The 24592-nt window shown below is 44.1% G+C and overlaps 4 protein-coding genes across 13 annotated transcripts; 2 read left to right on the forward strand and 2 right to left on the reverse strand.

The window, feature by feature from the left end:
* The first annotated feature begins 1423 nt into the window (after positions 1-1423).
* On the forward strand, positions 1424-10063 carry LOC108155134 (ras GTPase-activating protein-binding protein 1). 4 transcript variants are annotated; one of them, XM_017285784.2, is made up of 5 exons: positions 3425-3623; positions 3772-4016; positions 5422-6965; positions 7031-7281; positions 7348-10063. In XM_017285784.2, the coding sequence occupies exons 3-5, from the start codon at positions 5528-5530 to the stop codon at positions 7765-7767; spliced, it is 2109 nt and encodes a 702-aa protein (XP_017141273.1). In that variant the 5' UTR covers positions 3425-3623; positions 3772-4016; positions 5422-5527; the 3' UTR covers positions 7768-10063. The 4 variants fall into 4 exon arrangements, with proteins under 4 accessions (XP_033244882.1, XP_017141273.1, XP_017141274.1 ...); XM_033388991.1 differs by lacking the exons at positions 3425-3623; positions 3772-4016 and adding an exon at positions 1424-1527; XM_017285785.2 differs by lacking the exon at positions 3772-4016.
* Positions 10064-10898: 835 nt separating this feature from the next.
* LOC108155131 (ribonucleoprotein RB97D) lies at positions 10899-12711 on the reverse strand. The gene is made up of 5 exons (XM_017285777.2): positions 12539-12711; positions 12155-12462; positions 11832-12082; positions 11191-11781; positions 10899-11128 (listed from the first exon to the last, which is right to left on the reverse strand). Exons 1-4 carry the CDS (start codon positions 12584-12586, stop codon positions 11210-11212), a joined length of 1179 nt encoding a protein of 392 aa, XP_017141266.1. The 5' UTR covers positions 12587-12711; the 3' UTR covers positions 10899-11128; positions 11191-11209.
* A 574-nt stretch (positions 12712-13285) lies between these two features.
* LOC108155130 (heterogeneous nuclear ribonucleoprotein 87F) lies at positions 13286-16686 on the reverse strand. Of its 3 annotated transcripts, none has more exons than XM_017285775.2 (4): positions 16504-16686; positions 15015-16059; positions 14831-14966; positions 13286-13350 (listed from the first exon to the last, which is right to left on the reverse strand). In XM_017285775.2, the coding sequence occupies exons 1-3, from the start codon at positions 16549-16551 to the stop codon at positions 14836-14838; spliced, it is 1224 nt and encodes a 407-aa protein (XP_017141264.1). In that variant the 5' UTR covers positions 16552-16686; the 3' UTR covers positions 13286-13350; positions 14831-14835. The 3 variants fall into 3 exon arrangements, with proteins under 3 accessions (XP_017141264.1, XP_017141263.1, XP_017141265.1); XM_017285774.2 differs by lacking the exon at positions 13286-13350 and adding an exon at positions 13551-14653 and having other exon boundaries at positions 16504-16683; XM_017285776.2 differs by lacking the exon at positions 13286-13350 and adding an exon at positions 13551-14653 and having other exon boundaries at positions 14831-14948; positions 16504-16681.
* An 837-nt stretch (positions 16687-17523) lies between these two features.
* Positions 17524-23084, forward strand: LOC108155132 (serine-arginine protein 55). 5 transcript variants are annotated; one of them, XM_033388993.1, is made up of 9 exons: positions 17524-17685; positions 17966-18122; positions 18205-18275; positions 18348-18452; positions 18960-19056; positions 21683-21756; positions 21828-22163; positions 22228-22392; positions 22501-22552. In XM_033388993.1, the coding sequence occupies exons 2-9, from the start codon at positions 17997-17999 to the stop codon at positions 22535-22537; spliced, it is 1011 nt and encodes a 336-aa protein (XP_033244884.1). In that variant the 5' UTR covers positions 17524-17685; positions 17966-17996; the 3' UTR covers positions 22538-22552. The 5 variants fall into 5 exon arrangements, with proteins under 5 accessions (XP_033244884.1, XP_017141270.1, XP_017141268.1 ...); XM_017285781.2 differs by lacking the exon at positions 22501-22552 and adding an exon at positions 22572-23084 and having other exon boundaries at positions 17526-17685; positions 21828-22076; XM_017285779.2 differs by lacking the exon at positions 22501-22552 and adding an exon at positions 22572-23084 and having other exon boundaries at positions 17527-17685.
* Positions 23085-24592: the final 1508 nt, after the last annotated feature.

Below are 24592 nucleotides of genomic sequence, written 5' to 3' on the forward strand. Positions count from 1 at the left end.
TTAAAATCATAATTTTATCCGATTGCTCAATCAATTTCTTACAAGATTAGTTAACTTTAAGTTCTCATCTTTATTGGACTTTTTATAAAATAAGGTTTAAACAAAAACGGTCAACAACAATTTCCACTAAATCAATGTCTTTACATGATAACTACACGCTAACTACATTTTTGCCACATATTAACTACATTTTTATGTAATAACAAAAAATGACCCTTGAAGGGGAATTGTGAACGTTTTTTTTTATAAAATCCCAATGGAAGCCATAACGCGTGAAGTGTGGGCCAAGCCGTACATCAGGTATATGACCAGTTGGGCACCAGGTCGCCAATGCCGTTGGTGACAATGAGATGAAGACGTTATAGAAATAGTCCAGCAATTCCCAGTCGGACTCCAGCATCACGTAGCCGGCCGAGCCCACCAGGATGTAGGAGATAAGCAGGAGGGAGGCCACCGAAACGGGCAGATTGAACTCATCGTCCACTTCATAGATCTCCGGGTACGGCGATGTGGGTGTCTCCGGGTGCGATGGGCCCAACGACCTGCCGCCTCGGCAGGCGCCTGTGACTCCGCCTTTTGCACTTAGCGCAAAAATTGCCGCATGTGTTTCATGATTCTGCATCGCAGCAACTGCATAATTCATTTCGATATCACAGCATTTAGAAAGCCGTATAGCGGTCCAGGCAACAGGTCGGATTGTAGACGAAACAGTCGGCGGTCTAGTGCACTTCCTCTGCATCCTTTTATTAAAAATATATGTATATTTTAGGCAAGCCACCATTCCCAATAAACCAATTCTCCTTCACCTCCTTTGGGAACATTTTTAAAATTTCGTCTGTAAATGATCTGCTTTTCGAAACATTCATTCTTAGAATATAGCGAATACATAAATTAAGGTTGGTCACAAGAGAATATAATGTTTGGGGATTAACATTTTAAAATTACCGTAATATACCAAACAAAATTTATTAAATATTCAATTTTTCAAACCGTAGAGAATTTCCAAAGAGATATCCCACCACGAAAAGAGCCATCACATAAAAGAGGCGAAAAAAAGGCGTTGCCATTGTGTTTCACTGGCAAGCAAAAAATAATTAATTATAATTTTAAAATACTTGAAGCTATTTCGCAACAGCTAACAAAAGTTTAAAAACGCGCGGGACTTAAAATATGTAACTGGCAGCATTTTTTGTTAGAGCTGGATGGAAACATCGATGACAGCTATGGACTATGAAATGTTGACTTCAAACACTACATACAGTCCTGTACCATACTGTATGGTTAGTGCTTCAACAATTAATCTTTGATATTAAAAAATCAACTGACTTATTGTAATTTTTATAAAAACAAAAGTAGCTGTTTGTAAATTGTCAGTGCTGACCTAGCAACGCAATAGAAAACTCGGAAAAATACGAAAACGAAATTTAAGTCTTTATTCATTTATTCTCATTCAATATTTGAATTCTTTTATATTGTATTCAAAAATTATTGCTATTGGCAGTTTGGCTTGAAGATTGAGTTATCGCTGTAAGTACACATTGCATCAAAGAGAGGATAGGATTTCGAAGTTAATGATGATCTTAATATATCGTCAATGTAAATTAATTAATAAGTTTTTAGCTGTAGCAGGTAAAAGAGTGCTGGCGATTTCACTTTTTTCCCCGCATATCTGGATCTTTTTGAATATTTAAATGGCAAACATTTTTGATATGCGTGAAGTGGTAATTTTTGATTGTTTATAAATGTGTTTGAGTTTATTAGATTTTTTTTTATGTTGCCATTTAGATTGCAGTTAAATCCTTGTCGCTTATACACTTCAAACAATTTATGGCGCTCAACTCTAGCGCAACTCAGCGAAGTTTTGTGCCATATTCTCACCTTTTTTGCGACTTGTTCTCTTTTTCTAGATGGGATGGTGTCCCAACATTTCATACTCACTTGTCACGGAATGAGAAAATTTAGAATACCCTAGGAAAAAGATTATTATAGAATTAAGGAAATGTTTGTTTTCCCAGAATCATATAAACGCAAAAACTAGTCAGTCTCTGTTTTAAAGGAATATCAACGAAATTTTGCAGTTTATGGTCTTCTTACAGAGACCAAGAATAGGTATCGCGAACGAGAAAGCGGTAGAAAAGTCTTAAATTCCAGCCACATGTAAGAAATTCCATACTCACCACTTACGTTCTATGGCTTGACATTCTTTATTCAAACCTTATTTTAGACATAATCAAGTTAAAGGAAGAATTTAAAATTTACCTATCTTTAATCATCAATTGGATGAAATTATGTTTTTTGGGCTGAAGGTCCTATCTAGCGAGTAAAGCGAATATCAATATCGACGAATTCGATTTCCGATCATGGACATTGAAAAATTACCCAATTGTTAGCCAGTGGGGTTTAAAATACACTCCACGAAAATTATGAATCTTGAAGAATTTTAGAGCAGTTTAGGTGAAGATAAATTTTTTTTTTTTTATGTAAAGATGAAGGATGGGATGGATCTACAAGAAGAATTTTTTATTATTGTTGAGACAACATTAAATTGTTACAATTGTTAAATAATTTCACGATTTAATGATTGCAGATACGTTTAAATTTTTATTGTAGGTAATTTGTCCATGCTAAGTCCTTTTACAATATAATATTAGCGAGTGATACACTTGAGACAAGCAAGACGATCTCGAGCCAAATTAATATATTGGGGACAAAAAAGTTATGTACTCCAGTTATATCAAGCAGTAACTAACTAGAGCAGGCGCAGCTGCTACCGGCTATGAACGACATAGGTACGAAAAAATAATAAGAGCTAGCACAGATAAAGAATAGATAATGAAATGAGAGCATGGTGCTGAGCGAGCAGAGGCAGAGGTACGCTTACGTTACGTTAACTTAGTGCAATGACCAAAATGGTACAGAACATGAATTGATATTTAATAGGATTATAGTTTACACTCGGGCTTCGCCCGAACAATTATTATTAGTTCCTTTTTTCCGCTGTTTAATTCAAGTTGTTATCCTGGTTCAATAAAGGGGGTTTAAGTGGGCTAAGTTCGTTTTTCATCGGTATGTTTGCGGTATTTCGGAGGCTTAGTGTGACCACTGCTGCTCTCTCATGCGACGAAAAATTGAGTTTAATTTGGAATGTGCTACAAAAAAAGGTATGGATAACAGGCAAAAACAGCCAAGGAAAATTGCAAGCCTCGTTCGAACCTCACCTCGCGTGTGGGGAGAATAAACCTTGAAGACAAAATGTGGAGTCAAGGTATATTAGGCAAAAGGGGTGGATTTTACCTTGCACTCGTTGCATTTTCTGGGCCGTATTGCCAATTGTCCATACCCTCTTTTCCTTTCATTATGTAGGAAATGTGTAATTACCGTGTAGTTGACATGTAGTAATTTGACAAATGTTAAATCAGTAAAAGCAATATTTATTAAGTAAAAAGCTTGAATAAACATCCGGAAAGAACGTCGGCTCTCTTCTCCACTTGACCAATTTCATTGCGTTTGCGATTATTTTCTACAGAAATCAGACAAAAATAACGCATTGTAACTTAATTAACCAACAACTGTGATCGCCAACATCGGAAAAAGCAAACGTAAAGCACGAGCGGAATTGGCAAGTTAGTTATTATATTCGTAAAAATTTGCAACAAAGCAAAGCAGACTAAGCGACTACTTCAAGCCAGCCTATCTTCGTGTGTGTGCGTGTGTGCTCGTTAACAAAACTACAATTTTCAGTCGCACTGATTTAGTACACATATATTTCAGCTTTTCAGAAAAGTAGGCCGCGAGCAAACCCTCCCTATCGCTCACCAACCATTTCTCCCGTGCTTCAGCTTCATACAAAATTCTGTGAACCAAGTGCTCTTCGCCACAGCAGCAGCCACCAAGTGCAAATTTCTTCGATTTCGGACAATCAAGCACATCCAACCACTCAAAAGCAATACCTAGTGCATTAGAAACGTTCCCAAGTAGACGGACAACAGCAGCAGGGGCCTTCAAACGTCGCAAAGGTAAGCCCAATGCCGGTCCCGGCGACTGCGACGGCCTCATCTCGTGTGGTCTGGTCGGCCTAGAAAAAGTAGCATTTTTCATTAGGGTGGAACCCGCTTCGCACCGAATGCAATCAGGAAAAAAAAAAACCAAAACTAAAACTAATTTGAGGACAGTTCAGTTTTTCCGCCCTAGCGGCGTTTTTATCGCTTATGTTTGGTCTATTCATAACCTAAAAATGTAAAAAAAAGAATTTGTTTTTGTTAATTTGTTTAAGCACTGGTCTTCATTTATCGCTTTCTTTGTTCTGCCTACACACGCGGTTCGCTGGCAAAGAGAATGAGAGAGAAAGAGAACAAGAGAGTGGCGCGCTCATAACAGTATGCGTGCGTGCGGTCTAGGTTATGTGTGTGCGTGTGTATTTGGCGGCCTGAACTGTTCGGTGCATTATTTGGTTTGCTTCCGAGACGTGTTATCTTCAGTTCAAACTCTCAGAAGGGGAAGTGTGGGGATCCCACAGATTTGCACATTCTGTGACTTAACTTACGGTTATTATCACTCATTAAAGGCAAGACTTAAGGAAAAATATCGCTAATATCCAGGAATCTTCCGCGAGTTCAATGATATCGCGACGATACTCTCATACATGTCCACCCTTTCACGTCTGTGTGTGTCGGTTTACAGTAGTCATCGAAAGCGGCGGCACAACCTTGAAGAGCAAACATAACCTAAAATACTCTGCTTGGCTCACGCTCCCCGCCGCTACTTTCGTTGTCGCTGTATGTATGAGGTCATTTACTCGGAAAGTACACGCACACATACAAACTCATACCGGCCGGGGAGCGGAGTCCTTTGTGTGGGTTTAGATCGTACGAGTCGGAAGCACGTGTCAAGCCAAATATCCTTCAGACGCACACACACAAGGAATGCAACCACACACAACACCGAGAATTGCGGTGACAGCTGCACTCTGTCTTACTTGCACGAAGTTTCCCATTTGCGTGTGTGTGTTGTGCCACGAAAGTGGGTCACACTGCACCGCGCTGCGTCGGTTTTATGTGCACTGCCGCAAAATCAGTTCCTTATACATAGGTGACCCTTTGTGTCACAGTAACTTCTCGATGTTTCGGTTTAAAAGTCCTCACTGTACTGATTGATTTACATGAACACATACTGTGTGGTTATACGTGTGGACTGCTTTTAATGTAAACTGATACGAACACGCACACAACGTTTACCGTTAAGGCAGCTGTTGCGGCGGCCTGTCCATCCCGCCCCGTCCTGCTTCCCAAACGGAGTAGCCCTTACCTCTGCTCTCAGTTCTTTTTTAAAGGAGACCGAGTCGAGAAATCCACACCGCCCCTGTTTATTGTCAATTATTGAGATATATTTTTATAAAACTGTCATATATTTTCATCGTTTCAGATAAAATCATTTAATACCGAATACGTATTGTGTTGAGACTTCATAGCGCATTACGAGAAGCAGAAGTAACCGAAGCCACTGTCGATAGCTTAAGAGGACCCTAGCAATGGTCATGGATGCGACCCAATCGCAGCAGCCTTCACCGCAGTCGGTGGGACGCGAGTTCGTGCGTCAGTACTACACGCTTCTAAACAAGGCGCCCAACCACTTGCACCGCTTCTACAACAACCACTCGTCGTACATCCACGGCGAGTCGAAGCTGGTTATTGGCCAACGCGACATCCACAATCGCATTCAGCAGCTGAACTTCAATGACTGCCACGCCAAGATCAGCCAGGTGGACGCGCAGGCTACGCTGGGCAACGGCGTCGTCGTCCAGGTGACTGGAGAGCTCTCCAATGACGGTCAGCCAATGCGCCGCTTCACCCAGACCTTCGTGCTGGCCGCTCAGTCGCCCAAGAAGTACTATGTGCACAACGACATCTTCCGCTACCAGGATCTGTACATCGAGGACGAGCAGGACGGTGAATCGCGATCGGAGAACGACGAAGAACACGATGTGCAGGTGCAGGTGGGCACCTCTGTGGATCAGGCCGTCCAGGTCGTGGGAGACGTGGCCCAGCCGGCACCACAACAGCTTCCTGCCCAGGCTCAGGTGGTGGTGGCCCAGCAGCAGCAGGTCGCTTCCGGAGCTGCCGGAGGTGTTGCGCCGCAGCAAATCTTCTACCCTCTACCGGCTGGCGCCACCACTGGACGCCCTCATGCTGTGTTGCCACCAGCCCTCCAGGCGGCCGCCGTGCCCTTGCCGGCCCAGTTTGCAGCTCAGCAACAGCCCATCCAGAACGGAGTTGTGTCGCACGAGGAGCTGCAGCAACAGCAGGTGCCACCCCAGGCCTTAGTGACGCCCAGTGCCTCGCCTCTGGTGCAGCAGCAGCCGAATAATGTAGCGACAGTCTTGCCTTCGACAGTGGGCATCGTGCCAGTGCTGTCCACGAGCTTCCAGCAGTCGCCTCTGGTGGCTCCTCAGCTCATTCAACAGCAGCAGCAGCCGGCTCAGCTACCGCCACAGCAGCCCATTCAGCAGCAGCCTCTGCAGCCGCTGGTGGAGCCCGAGGAACCCGTGAACACGACCATCGTCAGCCAGAGCATTAACGAGATTCCACCTCGGCAGCAGCAGAAGCCCCCCACTCCCGTCGAGGACTTCAAAACGATTCACGAGCAGCAGCAGCAGGAGAAGTACGAGGCGGCCAAACAGCAGCAGAACGAGCCCAAGACCTACGCCAATCTATTCAAGTCCACCTCCTCTTCGCCCAGCGGCTTCGTGAACGCTGTCCTGCAGCAACAGCAACAGCTTCAGCAGCAGCAGCAGTCGATCAGCAACACGTACACGTCCTCATCCGCAGGTGTCGGTAGTGGAAACGGCCAAGTGAGCTACTCGACCACAGCTTCCTCGTACAACAACACCAATGGAAACTCGCGTCTGGATAACGGCGGACCACTGCCCCAGCGGAATAACTCGATCAGGAACAACAATAAGAGTGGTGGTGAGTTCTACTCCCTGTTTTTCTGGAGTGAGTTTCCTATTACCACTCCTGTTTATTTTGTACAGACTTTGAACAGCGTCGTCCGAGCAATTCTCAGCAATTCGGTGACAATCAACAGCTGTTTTTGGGCAACATACCACATCACGCAAGTGAGGAGGAGTTGCGTGAGCTATTCTCGCGCTTCGGAAACGTGTTGGAGCTGCGCGTTCTGTCCAAGGCTGGCAACAAGGTGCCACCGGGCATGCGCAGTCCCCTGAACTACGGCTTTCTTACCTATGACGATCCCGAGGCTGTGCAAAAGTGCCTGTCCAACTGCGTAAGTAACTTGGAATAGATAGAATGTGACGGATGCACTAATTTTGAATTTGGAATTCCTATGCAGCCCCTGTACTTCCCTGAGAACTCGCCCGATGGTCAAAAACTCAACGTGGAGGAGAAAAAACCTCGCATTCGTAACGATATGGGCCCACGTCAATCCATCGGAGGCAATAGCCTCAACAGCAACATGGGTGGACGTCTGGGTGGGAATAACGGACCACAATCGCGACCAATGGGCAATAACAACAATGGGACCGGTGGTATAATGCGCAACAACGCCGGCGGCGGTGGCAACAATTTGCGCACTGGAGGAGGAGGAGGAGGTAACGGAGCCCCACGTCTGGGCGGCGGGGGCTTCGGGCCACGCAACGACAACCGAAGCGGCGGGGGTAGCAGTCAGTCCAACGGACCGCTGCGCGGTGCCGGCAACGGACAGACTGGTGGTGGTGGTGGTGGTGGCGGTGGCAACTACGGCCGTCGCTAAAGCAGGTGTCGCCAGCCGCCAGTGCAGAAACAACAGAAACACCAACAACAACAAAAACAACCCAACGTTAAGAACATCGACTTCTTCCACAATGCAATCAATTAAATACATTCAGCATCGCCTGCATCCACACACACACTCACAAACCCACACACAGGCATACACACAACAAAGTCAATCAGACACCCTGTAGTCGGATCAAGAAAAAGTAAAAATGCAAGAGGAGCAACAACAGAACAGCTTGCTTCAGGCGTATGCGTATAGCTGCACAAATCAAATGACACAAGCTTCGGGGCCTTAGTCCTTAACCTTAGTTCAATTGGGTCTGAGCCCGCTTATCAGCCAGTTCGTGCCAAAAGAAAACCAAAATTTATGTGCAAATCTTTGTTGTGAATCGAAAAAACCAGAAAGGCCCCCATCTTTTCACCGCACTCAATGTGTATTATGTTTAAGTCTCGGTCATGAAGCCCACACCACAATCATACTCAATCACCCACACACACGAAACAAACACAAACACACATGCACACAACACACATACAAACACATATTAGCATAAATTTAATTCTTAATTTGAGCTCTCGTTCGGCTAATCATCTTCGAAATGTAACCCAAAAAACAACCGAAGTTTGCATGCAAATTGGCAAATCAGAAAGGATGTGGGGAGAAATGCAAATCTTTTTCGTTTGTTTGTCATTAAATACCACATTTACTTAAGCTAAATGAAGAGGAAATAAAGAAAAACTTAAAGAAACTTAGCTAAAGATAACAAGAAAATACAAAAACAAACAAAAAAATGAAAAACATTTGTAAAATGCAATAAAAAAGAGCAAAAGAAAGACTTGAAAAAATTAATCTAAAAATGAAACAAATGAAATGAAAACAACAAAAAAAAAATGTAAAGAAGCAATAAGACCAGCAGAAAGAACAGAGAAACAGGAAGCAGGAAATCCATTTAGTGCAGATACGAAACGAAGAAGAGAGATGCTGCGCCCATAGTCCGCCGCATTCTAGAGAGCCTGCTACATTTTGCTACTTAAATTTAGTTTGCCACACTTTAAAGCGATTAACTAGCCAGTCTGTAGAGGGATTGAATGGAACAAATGTGGAGCGTGTGACGGCCGATGCGGTGCCGGCGCCGCAGCATGGGCGTGGCAGAGGCAGTGGCAGTGTTCGTGATCAACGATGGACTGCGTCGGTTTTCGTTTAACTGTTTGCTATTTCTGTTGTTCTGCAACGAGTTCAGTTCAAGATCGTAAACCAAACTAAGTCAAGCAGCAACTTAACGATTTGGTGTTTCCAACGCAGTTGTGAACTAAAATTTAGTACATATTTTTTAAATAAAATCAAGAAAGCCCAAAAAAAGGAGAAACGAATACAAACAAAACCTATTGATAGTCTTGATAGACATATAGACAGACGAACACACAAGCTACTAACATTTTTCTCAAGGCAAAAAAGCAAACATGTAACAAAAAGTATATACAAAACATATATGTAACAAATCATATAATTTAATGTTAACTTTTAGACTTACAAGAAATCTAAATATACATAAAAAATATATATATTTATATAACTGCAGCCACAAACGGTGGAAGAGCCACAGGAAGAGTGGACAGTGGAGGAGTGGAGAAACTAAAGCCTTTCCGAATTGTATGAGAACCTTTCGCGTTTCGCCGCAGGCGTCTGAATATTTCATTAGGTTATTCTTGATTTGTTAAAGTTAAAATTCTCGATTCGTTGAGAACATATCATTTTATTTGTTGTGCGGAAACATGCCCAGACACTCGCTCTGGAGCTCTAAATACTATTTTCCACCATTATTTCTAGTAATAGTAACCCCCACACACGCACGTTTGCCAGACAAACAGACAGACAGCCAGTCAGACAGCACTTGTAGCACTGTGTTGTAAGGGTCTAAAGCAATTTTAGTACATTTTCCGTAAGAAGAAAATGTTAGTGTTCAAATGTTAGCTCAACGACCAGTGCTACTAAAAAGTGCTTCCCACAACACAGCAACACAGTTTAGACATTTGCAGACACCGATCAGAGGTACTAATAAATGAAATGAACGAATAAATGTATCTTAAGAGTTATACGAATTAAAGAAGAATACGAACCAACGGAGGTAACCATGCTCATTTCTAATTAATCGGAGATAACACATAGAGGATGTAGAGGAACACACTTAATTATAATTTAATTTATATGTACACACATTACAAATACAAATAATTATAATAATAATAATAATAATAATAAAAGAAGACAGATTCACGTGTTTACCAGAAAACCTATGATTTGTATTATTATTTTGTTCAAGTCTCCCTCCCTCGATCCTTCCTACCTAACTACTATAATCCACGTACATTTTTGAAATTTAAATTCGAATCAAAGATTCTGGTGAATGCGCCATTGGCTGATACAACAAACACCAACAAATCAAATGAAATCAAATATTGAATCAGAGAAATACAATACACCACAAACGTAGAGAAATGATTATTTTTAATTACGATTACCAACACGTTTGTTGCGAGTCGAGTGATTTTCCCTCGCATTCGAGTTGAACAAATTGAGCATTTAGCATTTAATGAAATTGATGCGCACAAGCCAAGCAATTGCAAGCAATTTGCATAATTTTAATCAATTAAAAACAAACTCAAAGAACGGGTACTAGTAGTAGCCCATTTCTAATCCAGAGTCACAAACAATTCAGTGGTGCGTTTTATAGCGATTCAGATATAAAACAATTACGCAAATCAATTCACTCACGCAATACTTTATGTGAAAATGAAAACAACCAAAAAAAAAAAAACAAAACAAATCCAACAAAAATAGTTTAAATAAAGAAAGAGTTTACGGTTTTAAGTCTCAAAATGTCTGCGCACAGCGTGTCTAATCAATCTCAAGGCGAGGGAAGACCTACATAACTTAATGGATTGATCTGAAGTATGTAGGTATCGTTTTATTCTCCTCATACAGGTCTTAACTTAATGACACTTAACTTAATACCACCCCAGACAAGGGCTTTCAAATCAATCTCCAGGCGAGGAAATGTTTACGTAATGTAATTAATTACCTTAAAAAAATGTGTATATGTAGCTGGACTAAACCCTTTTCATTGATTTATATTTTCTATTTGTTTATTATATTCTGAATTTCTTGTATAGTATAATTGGTTACATGAAAAATTAATCTACGCAGTCTTTTCCTCAATCGCCCTGCGAGAGAATGCGTCGCATGTAACCATTTTCATTTCTCGTTCTCTTAGCGATTGTCGTGTAATTCCGTGTATGTGTAATGTGTCGCTCCCATGAAGCGAATGTGTGCCACGGCCGCCGACTTCCTTACATGCCTGTAATATTTAGGTACGGGCGTAGAACAAATTAGTATTCAAATTAAATGAATTTACCCTACCGTACGCGGGCAGAGAGTCTCAATTGAGCGAAGGAGATGTCTTGAGAACGTTGTTGTTTTCGGTGGACCACTTATTGTCCGCAGCAATAGCCGCATCGCCTCCGGCGCCAACATCGACCACGTTATCTTTAGTCCCTGCTGAAGCAGCAGCAGCAGCCGCCTGTACCGACTTGTTATCATTGATGAGACGCTGATTGGTCGGAATCTGGTGAGGCTTTGGCACCCATTCGATGAGATTGCTGCCCCCAGACTTTTGTGCCGTATTGCAGGCAGACTGAGGGCCCTCCCGAGCCCCAGGGGCGATGGGATTCTTTCCGGCATAGAAGAAGTGGGGCACTGCTGGTATTATGTTTGGGGTGAAATACGAGGCCCAGCCATTGATATAGGCTGAAGGCGGCAGGTTTGACTGTGCCGAAAACGGATTGAAGTGTGGATTGTAGCAGTTTCTGTCCATCACGGCTGGCTGCGGCGGAATGAAGCCGGCGCGGGCCGCACCGCCCATGGGAAAACGAAGGCGCTTGGCAGGATCGGGTCTCTGAGATGACTTCTTCACTTCGACCGTAATGAAGTTGATGACGTGCTTGCTCAGAACTGTGATCAGAGGTTAAAGAGTTTCAATAAAATGTTGCTGAGATACCTACCCAACGCTCTCTCGGCACTGTCGATATTCTCGAACTCCAAGAAACCGAAGCCCCGCTTACGCCCGGTCTCCTTGTCTATCAGCACCTTGACGCTCATGACGGTTCCAAACTTCGAGAAATAGTCCCGAATCATGGGCTCGTCGTGACAGTCCTTCAGGCCACCCAGAAAGATTTTGTTCGTCTGGCCATTGCCCATTCCTGGAGGCTTGTTGAAATCCAGCCGCGGCAGGGCGTGCTTGGTTTCTACAGTCCTGGACAAAGGATCGTGTTGAGTAACCTCCGCTGTCCCGGAGCTGAAGCTGTTTTTGTTTTTTTGTACTTACTTGCAATCAATAATGTGTGGGCGGTTGCTCTGCACTTTCTCTACTGAGCCCGGATCAACGAAAGTGACAAAGCCGAAGCCGCGCGAGTGGTTGGACACGGGATCGCGCATGACCACGGCATCGGCCACTGCGCCGAACTTAGAAAAGAACTCGCGCAAAGTCTCCGGAGTAGTCTGCGTGGGTAGCCCACCTATAAAGATCTTGCGCAAGTGCTCATTGGTCTGGATTGCACTGTTTGCCATGTTTTCAGTGACTTCCGCATAGGTTGAGGTGGCCTTGTCACTGCTTGTCACTGGAACTGCCTGGCGCTGCTCAAGAAAAAAAGTTCACATTTTCAGGGTAAATTACATGCCGTGGCCGTTTGTACAGAAACCAAATATATACCTCTTGCTTGGTGAGACAGAGACCATCGAAGCTGCGTTTGTTATTCATTTTAGTTTTAAAACCGAATGGATTGGGAACAAATGCAGATAAACTATGTAGTCTGAAGTGTAGCGAGAAAGTGAATAACAGGAACCAATTGGAAATGAAAAGATTTAAACGTCAGACGGAAAAGAAACCTGCAAGTCAGTTAGCTTGAACAAATACAACCCTGGGCCGGCCATGTTTGTCCTATCGAATGTCAATTCGATTAATTGCTTTCAAATTTGAATATTCCTATAGAAAGGTTGTCATTACTGAAGAATCTCTTTTCCCACGTTTACTTAGGCACTGTTAAAACTAATTTGCAACTTGGTTAACTAAGTGCTGTTGAAAGTCGAAGGTCAATGCACAGAATTTTGATCCGAAATTTGCATACCATATACAAAATTGTGTCGTTCGGGCTTGTAGTTTCCGAGATTACGACTGGACATTACCGAAGTCAGTAGTTCCGTCCTCGTGTTAACACGAACAAAATATACACTTGCATGTAATCGCCAAATAAATAGGTAAAATGCATTTTTATTTGTGGAAATTGTTTGTTTATTCAGATGTAAGCATATGTACGAGTAGGGTATATAGAATACATGGGTTAGTAATTACCTGGACTTACCTTCGGGGTAAAGATCACTGCCAACCAGATTCCAAAGTGAATCCAAGCTTCGCTCGCTCTGGTGGCCGCTGCAATCTTTTGACTTTTCGGAACCCAAGTGCAACAGAAGCGACGGATTTCGAATTCAGCGCAGGAGCAGGGGCATCCATCCAGCCCAGCCAGTCTTGCAAAGAAATACGTAGTGCATTAGTACGCAGTCTGCATTGTTTGTATAGGAGTTTAGTTTGACCGGTTGTCTGCCACGCTATCTAGGTTACCCTTGCTACCCTGGTTCATGTCACTGATCGCCTTATCGCCTGCGCCTGTTCCGCTGAGATGTGGCTCTCGCCATCAGTCTCGCTGTCATTTGGGGGTCGTTTCGGGTGGGGTGGGTAACATTCAGTAGAATTTTATTTTCTTTTCGCCTTTGTGGTCTCGTAACGAACTAATTACAGATTATGTTTTGTTTTTGGATTTCGATTTGTATGGATTTCTTGTGTATCGTAGCATCTACTTCTTAGGGTCTAACAAAGTTGGTATGTTTCGTTTATACGAGCATGTTGTTTGCTTGCTCTAGTAGGTCTAGTGGGTGTTACGGCAAAATATACACACAGTTCTAACTCATTAATTACGAGTACTCATCATTAACAAGACTTGCTTAAGTTGCTCCGGGAATTGGGGTAGTATTCTCTTGAATACGATACGATATAAATAATATAAAATTTCTTAAATGTACAAAATGGTATTATAAAATATGATTCTATTTGATTCTTTGTAATGCGCTCATCCGCTACAAAATACGAATTGAAACGTGAAAATTACATCTGTATACTATATCTGAGGGGACCTGCCGCAATGGCGATCGCCTTCAACGAGCTACACAATAAAGTCAGTGTAAAGGTACTCTACCTGGCGCAGCCCGTTCCCAACGAGATTGTTCGCTGCATTGTTCTCGTTTCTGTGGTAGTCAATTTATCATAAAATAAAATGTAGTTTAGTATATTTTGCGTTTTTTTGTTGGTTTGGTTTTTCTTTTGTTTTCGTTATCGTTTTCTTGTTAATATAGTTAAAACTAAGCGTTCAAGGTTCTTAAAATCCTAAACATGAATTGATAATATTGTTGTTTATAAAGAGAGACAGCAGCAGTCAAGCTGTCGACAAGTGGAGTGAGATTGGTTTTCTTTTGGCTCGTTGTGGCTGGATGTGGCTCTTATCAACACACACGGTACGCGGTTCTTAGCGGATTCAGGGGTTTGAGGGCTGAAAACTGCATATCTGATCGAGCTGGCTTGTTTGCTGTTTCTTGCATTGTATTTTTTGTTCGGGTATTTGTCTGCCTTCACTGACACACTCGCGCCCACACAATTCTCACTGTCACTGATTGCCTGCCTCTGCCTGTGCCTGTGCCTGTCTGAGTCTGTGTCTGCCTGCGCCTAGACTGCCTGTTTGTCTAGCTTGAAGCTTGAACTGACTCTCTACGTGATTACCTATTTGCGAGAAAGGAGAAAATTTGGCATTAGCGGTTTCAAGAGTTCAGCGATTCACATGAATGGTTTTTGGCTAGCTGCAACGACGAAATATGTACGTATCCGAGCGCTTTACACACATACGAAGCTTCGGGGACAAGCCCGTCCGGCTCAAATCAACTCGATTACCATATTTACCTTGTCTAGTAACGTCTATTGCCGCCGCCCATGTTTCCACCCTGGCCGCCTCCGCCACCAGTGTTGTAGTTGTTGCCCCCGAAGCCCTGGCCACCGCCGCCGCCTCCTTGATTTCCACCTGCAAGGCCAGAAGATGCTTTTGTTAATTGATTTCCCGAATCGTGTTGCACGAATGTTGACTCACTTTTGTTGAAACCGCCTCCGCTACCGCCTTGGCTGTATGGAGCTGGCCGGCTGTTGCCAAAGTTGTTGGTCCGCTGCGGGCCGCCACCATAGCTCTGCTGGTAGTCATTGCCAAACCCGCCGCCGCCACCGCCGTTGCCTCCCCAGTTTCCGTTGCTATTTCCGCCTCCGTAGCCCCCGCCACCGCCACCGTTGTTCCAGCCGCCGCTGCTGCCCTGATTGTTCCAGGGACCACTTCCACCGCTCTGCTGATTCCAACCTCCGGAACTGCCGCCCTGGCTGCCGCCAAAGTTGCCATTATTGCCGAAGCTACCGCCACCGGCGCCCCAGTTTCCGCCGCCGTTCTGGCGGTTGTTGCTCCAGCCGCCGCCGCCTTGGCTTCCACGATCCCCTCCACGACCGCCTGTGCGTCCACCGGGGCCTCCACGGCCGCCACCACCACCGCCGCCTCCGCCTCCACTGCCAAGTCCACCACCAGCGCCTCCGCCGCCACCTTGACGATCCATATCTTGCTTGGCTATGGCCTTTTTCACGTCGAGGCTCTTGTTCTTGATAGTGTGGGTCTTCTGGAGAATGATCTTGTCAACGGGGTCGTAGTCGTCGAACTCGATGAAGGCGAATCCACGCTTCTTGCCGGTGTCCTTGTCCGACACGATGTTCACGCCCACGATCTGGCCAAAGTCCTTGAAGTACTCTCGCAGGCACTCCTCGTCATGGTCGTCGCGCAGTCCACCCACAAAAAGCTTCTTGACTGTGGCCCCGGCATTGGGAGCATCAATCTCCTGGCGCGGCACAGCACGCTTGGGCTCTACGGTGCGTCCGTCGATCTTGTGCGGACGAGCGTTCTGGGCATTGTCGATCATGTACGACTGCGAGTAGGTGATGAACCCAAAGCCACGCGACCGCTTTGTCTTCGGATCCTTCATGACGACAACATCGACAATGTTGCCCCATTTCTCGAAGTGCGCCTTTAGGCCATCATCCGTGGTGCGGTAGTCCAGACCGCCGATGAACAGCTTGCGCAGCTGCTCCGGCTCGGTAATCTGCTGCAAGAGTCAAGAACGAGGTAAAAAAAAAAAAAATAAACAAACATAAGCAATTTTCAGGTACAGTCGCAAGTGAAATCAATACAACAAAGAAAAATGCCGCCCGCCATTTTCTTTTTATTTGCAACGCAGCAACGTCTCTCGCGTCGATGTGTGTATATACATATATGTATGTTTGCATGTGTGTTTGTGCGTACATGTTTTCTGTTCTCTCGCCTACAGCCGGTTTCGTTGTTCTTTTGCAAATTCGTTGCTTCTTTCGAAGGCTTTGAACTTATGGCGTGTCACTGGCCGGCCTCAAAGGCCCGAGGATCGGAGCCACATACACGCACACACACGTACGTATTCACATTAAATTCTCCGAAAAAACCGCGTGCAAAATTTGCAGTGCATTGTCGGCATTGACATTTTTTCACGATAAAAACTTCGCAATCCTGCCCTTACCTCATCGTTGTCGTCGTAGTTGCCGTTGGAGTCGTTTAAGTCTGCCATAGTACTTTTATTTACACAACTGCACAAGTTGGAAGCAACAAACTTTTCAATATAATCGCTTTTTCACTTTTTTCAAGCAGACGCCCTAGAACTGTATAGTGTGACCGCAGATTTTGTCAATAACATATACGCTCTGACTCTCAGAAATATACCGAAATTACGTCACAAATTTTATGGTATCCACCTTTTGACGTCATTTGTCAAATGATCAGGATTTCGATGGAGATGATTGGGACATCCCAGCAAACCAACAAACGTGCGTTCTGCGAGAGTTCCGCAAAATGCTCACAAACGAGTTCGCAAGCGAGCTTTTGTAGGTACGATATGGTTTTGTATCGTAAAACTCTCGCAAATGAGATCGCAAGCGAGCCAAAAATTCGCTCTACTTCTTGTTCTGATATTATTATATATCAAAAACGACTCCCAAACGATATCGCAGAAGGCTCGCAACCGATTACTTTGCGAGCTATCATAAATGATACCTTCACTGCCACCAACTGAACGACACAAGTATCATATTTCTATTATAGGCCGGTCCGAATGCGAGCGTTTTGTCGGGTTAAGTCTCGCATTTACCTCGTATGCGATATCATTTGTTAGCGTTTGGTTTGCTGGGATGCTCCAAATGGCATTTCCACACTATTTATATATTGGTGCATTGACATCCTCTTGGATGAGTCCATCAGTCTATTGGTATATTTAATTCTATTGTGAGGGGCTTGGATAATTTTTTTGTCAGAAAAAAAAACACCATAATCATTATTTACGGTCATTGGTATTTTGTGATATATCGATTTTTAGTTATTTAATTTAAAATGAATTGATTTTTTCATTGAATATAGTATTTTTGTGCAGAATGTTACAACGAAAACACTCGGTTCCTCTGAAAATAATATATATGTCATAAAAAGAATTTATTAATATTGTGATTTTGGTATTTTTGTGCGATAAGCTGATGGTAATATCAGTGTGCCCGTTCGAAAGCGTACAATGTGCTGACAGTAAAGTAAATTCCACTTCCGTTTTCGTAGGGAGATTGAGTTTGCATTTTTCCGTAACTGTCGCAAAAGTGGGATTAATTGTGTGAAAAAAGTAGTTGATTGTATATTTAGTGCAAGAATTCTTTAGTAAACGGTACGTTAATCAAATCCACGATTCTTATACGTGCACACACAAAACGCATACCCATCGGCTATTGATTATTTTGCCGTGTTCTGTACCCGGTATATTGCACACATAGGGGTGTACATGTGTGTGCGTGTACCTGGCGGCATCGCCATCTTGGCAAAACACTTGGGCCCATACACACACGGACACACACAAACGCAAGCCGTGAATTGCATGTGTATTCCCTTGGCGACGGCGGGACAGTCGAGCAAAATAGAACCTGAAAATTTTCTCTTTCGTTTTGCAGCATTTACTAAAGACACATAACCATCAGTAAAATGGTTGGATCACGAGTGTACGTGGGCGGTCTGCCGTACGGAGTTCGGGAGCGCGATCTGGAACGCTTCTTTAAAGGCTATGGCCGCACTCGCGACATACTAATTAAGAACGGCTACGGCTTTGTGGTGAGTGCGGGCACTGGGCAGGCGATTGTTGGACACGAAATTGAAAATCAATACCAATATCAATACCTAATTTAATTTGCAGGAATTCGAAGACTATCGTGACGCCGATGATGCCGTCTACGAGCTAAATGGCAAAGAGCTGTTGGGGGAGCGGTAAGTTGACACGCAAGCGGGACTGCTTGAAAAGCGCGCGTAAACTCTATCTGCTATGTTCAATTTTTACAGCGTGGTTGTTGAACCTGCCAGAGGCACAGCCCGCGGCAGCAATCGCGATCGCTACGACGATCGTTACGGTGGACGCCGCGGCGGAGGCGGACGTTACAACGACAAGTAAGTACAGGCTGTGTTCGTAGTCTCCTGTATAAGCGATGATTATGATCTAAAACATCGAGTTAAAGTAGAACCATTACCCTCATGTATTACATTGTATTTTGCCTGTGTTCCCTTCCACACCGATGCGATTCGTTTCTTTGAGTTACTTATGTTACCTCCTATCGCCAATGAGTCGAGTGGAGTGATCATCTGAATGGCAGTGAATACTCCGGGCCTGAATACTCCGTGTGGAAGGGACTAAAAGACACTGACTTGCTGTTTTATACTCTCGTTTTGCGAAGCGCTCCTTAGTTCCTTACTGCTATGCGAATTCTGATTTATTCTCCCATTTGCACGCTACCTAACGTAATTCTAATTTGTTTTGTTCCGCGCTTCCTGCTATCATGCGTTCTTTATTTAAATATAAAAATCATATAAATCACATCATATCTCTGTATCTGTGATGGAGCAGCGGCAGCAGCGCAGTGTCATACTAATTTGAAAATCCATTCAATTATTCACCAGAAACAAAAATTCCAGATCATCCTCCCGCTACGGGCCGCCATTGCGCACCGAGTACCGCCTGATTGTTGAGAATTTGTCGAGCCGCGTCAGCTGGCAGGTAAGTGCATTGAGCTTGCTCCTTCTAGAGCGTTTGGTTATATCTACTGTAGCTTAGAAATGACGAAGAGAAGGAGAGTAGCACTAGCCATAACAGCTAACACTTGAAACGGATCCGAGAAACCACTAATCCAATCCCATACAATCCAGTCAAACCTATATCCAACTCCCGTTTCGACTACTCTCATCATTTCAACACTTTTTCCCCACTTTTCAACTTTGGTGTTCCCGTTTTCTGTTTGCTTCCGATACCCACTCGATACCCACTCAAAACCAACCCGACCAGATACTAGCTTTAACATTTAGTTAGCACTAAGCTGTACAGTTGACTTAGGCTTAAGTGAATTGTAAACAACTATACTACTATGCTAAACTCTGGTACTGATCGGCGTAATCTCCCCACAATTATTTCTCTCACACACCAACTACCGAACACCGAAAGAGTTTTTTGATGTGATGAGTACTGTTACTGCCGCGAGAGCCCAGCCCAGAGCTGCTCGACAGAGTGAAAGAGTGACAAACAGGCACACAGAGGGACAGAGATGTGTGTGTGTGTGTACCGGTCCAAAGGTTCCACAATCTGGCTAAAATGAATCCAAAGCCGAACCCGAAACCAGATGTAAAGACAAATAATATAGAGTTGTCGTTGTCATCCTCCCAAGACGTGGGCAGATCCCAGACAAACTAGTACCGTGACCCCTGGTATGGTCATACAATATCATGGAAGACAGACAGAGAGAGACAGCACGGCAGTCGAGTCGTCGGCACTAGAAGAGGGCCACTAGAGCATCGCATCCCAATAGACTGTGCTTCATTATTATCGTCGCTCCGCTTGGGTCTGAACACGATGCGCCATCGCCCGCCGCTCCATCCGTCCATCCCAATAACGAGTCGAACCAAAACAGAACAGACCAGACCAGACCAGAAGACGATGGCCGACGCTGGCCTGACGGCCCATTGCTGATATTTGAGTGATGCGTGCTGCCATGCTGCCATGCCAAAAGGCTAGCCTACGCAGTGCGTCTATGCCCGCTGTGTGTACCTGCCCCACGTGCGTAGGCTTGCCTCTTGCGTTAGGTATTTAATTGTTACAAATTTACAATTAATTTACAAAACATTATATATGTATAAAGAATTGTCAAATTCCTTATAGCAATTGTGAGTGTAAGGGTGCGAGGCAATTTGGAATCAATCGAATCTGGTCGAATATGGTTAGAAGAAAAGAGAAGAGAAGCGAAGCGTTTTGTTAATCAGATGATCTTGCCGACGACGATGAGATGAGGATGAGGATTAGCCTGACGAAGATCGATGAAGATGGTGACGATGGCGATGACGATGCTAGTCGACTCGTAGAACAGAACGCGCATTCAGTTGCCACATCGGCTAGCGCATCCGAGCTTATTCCTCTTCCTGGTTCTGGCTTCTGGCTTGTGCTCTGGCGGAGACTACTGACTAGACAACCAATCGCTTGGAGCAGCAAGCCCCTGCCGTATGTCGTCGTCACGCGCGTCAGCAGCGCCCACGCCTCAGAGGCAGGCGGTCGTCCAAAACGTATTTCTTATTTTTGCAGTTCGTTCTGTGAAGCGCCGTGAGAGATGCTTGCTGGCGACGCCTCCGCTGCCCGGTTGACTGCCTCTATGACTGGTTGTGCTGCCCAAGTGCACGGCCACTGCTCGCTCGCTTTTGACCACAAATCCCGCCTCCGGCATCCGGCGACTGTGTCTGACTCGTGATGTTTTGATCTGACTGTATCCCGCCGGCGACTCCTCCCTCCAATGTTGGCTGCTGGTCCAAATCTGAAGAGCTAATACTTTTTCCAATATAAAATACAAATTTATACAAAAACCATACGAGATCTGGCTAAGGCTGTGGCTGTGGCTGTGCATCCCTCCATGTTGTCTGCCCGCCCGTGCGTACGTGCGTTTTCTGGTTTCTGGCTACTGGCTGCCGGCCTGGCTAAGTAATCGATGTTCGATCGGAGCGCTCTCGACTGCTCGCTCACACCCTTTCGATGAGGTGGTGTCCCCCATTGGTCCACAGTTACTAGACAGACAATCCAAACTCTCGGTGTTAAGCGAAAACCATAAAAACGATGTGTGTGTACGTCCTCTCTCTGAAAGCGCATTAAGTAAGAACTCAATTACAAATATATTTTGTTTATTTTCATTTATTTCCAAAATATCTTTACGAAACACAATGTTCTCTATGATTAATTATGCCTAAGTTCTGTGACGTGTGCAGCAAGGAGTATTGAATATTTCCCCCAACTGGCTGCCGGCTGACGACTGTCGGCTTCTGTAATGTGGTGGTTGAGGTAACAGCGCGAGCTGGGCTGATGAGGTTCAGTTTCCACAATAGGCAGGCGCGTCAAGAGAAGGAGATACAGACTCAGGCACAGGCATTAAAAGAGGGACAGAAACTGAGGGTGGAAATGGTTAGGAGGCATGTTCCACACATGCCACACAGCGAGAGTCCGAACCCGACCCCGACCTGGAAATATTCAATCTACTTCGTCTGCTGCATGCGTTCTCCTTTGATTTGCCACTATTAGACGCGGACTATGAGACATCTCCCACGACCATTGACTAATTATGTTCTTTCTCTACCGAATTTGTGCGAATCTGCAGGATTTGAAGGACTACATGCGTCAGGCCGGCGAGGTCACCTATGCGGATGCTCACAAGCAGCGCCGTAATGAAGGGTAAGTCTTTATCTGGCGAAATCTTGCTGATCATATCGCGACTAACCCTTCTCTTATATTTCGCATTGCAGCGTGGTCGAGTTTGCCTCGTTGTCGGACATGAAGACGGCTATTGAAAAGCTCGACGACACTGAGCTGAATGGCAGACGGGTCCATCTGGTCGAGGATCGTCGAGGAGGACGCGGCGGCGGTGGCAGCGGGGGCGCTAGTGGTGGTGGAGGTGGAGGCGGACGTGGTCGATCTCGTTCTTCCAGCTCGCGCTCACGTTCTCGCTCGCGCAGGCGTTCTCGCTCTCGTCGCTCTTCGCACTCGCGCTCCAAGTCTCGCAGCCGCTCCAAGTCTCGTGGCGGACGTTCCAAGTCCAAGTCGCCTGTTAAATCGCGCTCTCGATCCCGCTCGCGCTCCAAGTAAGTAGAATGGTTATCTTTTTTAATAGTTTGGTACTTATTTGCTCCTACCTTTGTATTGCAGCAAATCGCGTGATGTGTCTAAGTCAAAATCAAAGTCGCACTCGCGTACTCGCTCTCGCTCGCCCAAGCGTGAGCGCGATTCTCATTCTCGCTCTCGCTCCAATTCGAAGCGTGAATCACGCTCCCGTTCACGTTCCAAGTCAAACCATCGCGACTCTCGTTCACGGTAAGTTATGTGGATCTCAGATACGAGAGGCACTATATTGTAAAATTCTTTCTTTCGTGCTTTCTTTGGTTTTGTTTGGATGCACGTGTTCGTTCGTCTTATGCATAGTCCTTCGACCTTGGCTGCACAAAAACCCTTTAAATAGATACTAATGTTCTCCTCGCCCCTCTTCATTGCAGCGATCGGTCCGCTTCAGTTGACAACAAGTCGCGTTCGCGCTCCCGCTCCCGTTCGGCCTCGCCCAAAAACGGAAATGCCTCACCGGACCGCAATAACGAGAGCATGGATTAGATTAGTTAGCTGTCCCTTTTAATATTAAAACACTTGATTTTAGATTTCTACTATAACTATTCTACAAACATCCACACAGACACCTTATTCTAACCCGCGTCACTGGCACCCAGCTAACGATAACGAAATCATGCAAATCCACTCTACATATTTTTTAATATTTAAAAATTATGTTTTTCGATCGCCGCCACACTTGACACAATCCAACTACCCCAATGTCCATCGCTGGGCAACAAAACAGAACAGACAGGGATCATTTAGTCGAGGGCTGCACATCGCGCATCGCAAGGTAAACCAGATTTTTGCAGATGGCAACAATTTTGTAACATATGTAACAGCAAAAGAACTAAAATTGTCTTTTAAAATGAGTAATTTCAATAAATACGGATACATTTAATATACATTTTTTGTTTGTGTTTTCGACTGGGCGAAAAATATTTTCGATTTAAATCTACTAAATGTTGTCTGGACATGAACTCATGTACATAAGTTCAACTATGTATGATGAGGTAAGCTCGGCCAATACTAAGGCCAAATCGAAAATCAAAGTAAACAAACACAATAATTCAATACCTAATCAAATGCTATGGGAAATGGTGCACCGCGGAAGCTGGGGTACTTTTGGAGACTGAAGAGTTGCATACAAATATGTTAGCCACAGGATGCATATTAGAGCCCTGCATGAATCCACAGTATTCATATTTAAAATTGACAAATCGAGAAGTAAAATATTTGCGCGATTTGTTGAAGCTCTAAATGCTTTAAAAAATAATTGCAGTCATTTGTGGTATTTATCTGATGAAAATATCATTCTTTGAGGATAACGTTACCTTCATTGAGAAATGAGAAATGGTGGAACCACTCTTGGCATTTTGTGTTGGCGATAAGGACGTCGAAGCTTTTAATTTTAAAAGAAAAAGATTTGCCTACGTCGGCTACAAAAAGATTATCTAATATTGTAATACCCAACTCTGCATCATTTTTTTCAATGGTTTTTATATCTCCAAAGACTTTTTAACTAAAGATCCCTAAGAATGGCATATAATGAAGACTATCAAAATGATTTAAAAATATTTAAAAGTGGGCAACGATACAGCCTAGCGACCTGTTAAGTATAAATTAATGGAGTATAAATTATTTATTATTAGCTTAAATTTTAACTTATCGAGCTGAAATTTTTGTGGTCGGGCGAATATAATAATGCGAATCCAAAAATGCATTCCGATCAGAGTATGTATAGTATAGCTCCGTAGAAACCATTGGCCAAATACAATATTTTTTAACTTTAAGCTGAAGTCGAACTTCTCAAAATTGTCTATCGTATATTTTATTCCTTATACCCGGTGCTCGAAGAATATTAGATTTGTGGTGAAAGTTGATGTGATTAACACCCAGAAGGAAGCGTTTTCGACCACAGTTCGACCTTAGTTCTTATTCTGGGTCCGTCCCGATGAGCGCTTAGATCTCAGAGACTATAAAAGCGAGAGCAGACGCCTATGATATCACACTGTTGCAAGTGTACGACTATTTCAAAAGATTGGCGGGATAACCTTGGTAATCGTAGTAACAATTTTCTGTGTTTTACAGGTGTTGCAGTTCCAGATGGCGATGGGCGCTTCCCGCGATGCTATGCCTTAAAACTAATCAATCTGAATCAAACTTTGTGAAAACGTAAGGGCGTGTACAAAATTTATGCATACCAAATCTTGACTCGATCAGAACACTCCTTCGGGTACATCCAAAAAAAAGGACATACGTGTTTGGGAGGTACCCAAAGGTCTGATCGTGATGAAAAAAAGATGTTGGCCGATGCGCAAACCTCACCGATAAGCTACAACATTTGTGACACGAGAATTTGATATATTTGATACTAATATATAGTATATAGTATAAATTTAATGTATAATAT

This window comes from Drosophila miranda, chromosome 2 (assembly GCF_003369915.1).
Source record: "Drosophila miranda strain MSH22 chromosome 2, D.miranda_PacBio2.1, whole genome shotgun sequence".
Taxonomy (NCBI): domain Eukaryota; kingdom Metazoa; phylum Arthropoda; class Insecta; order Diptera; family Drosophilidae; genus Drosophila; species Drosophila miranda.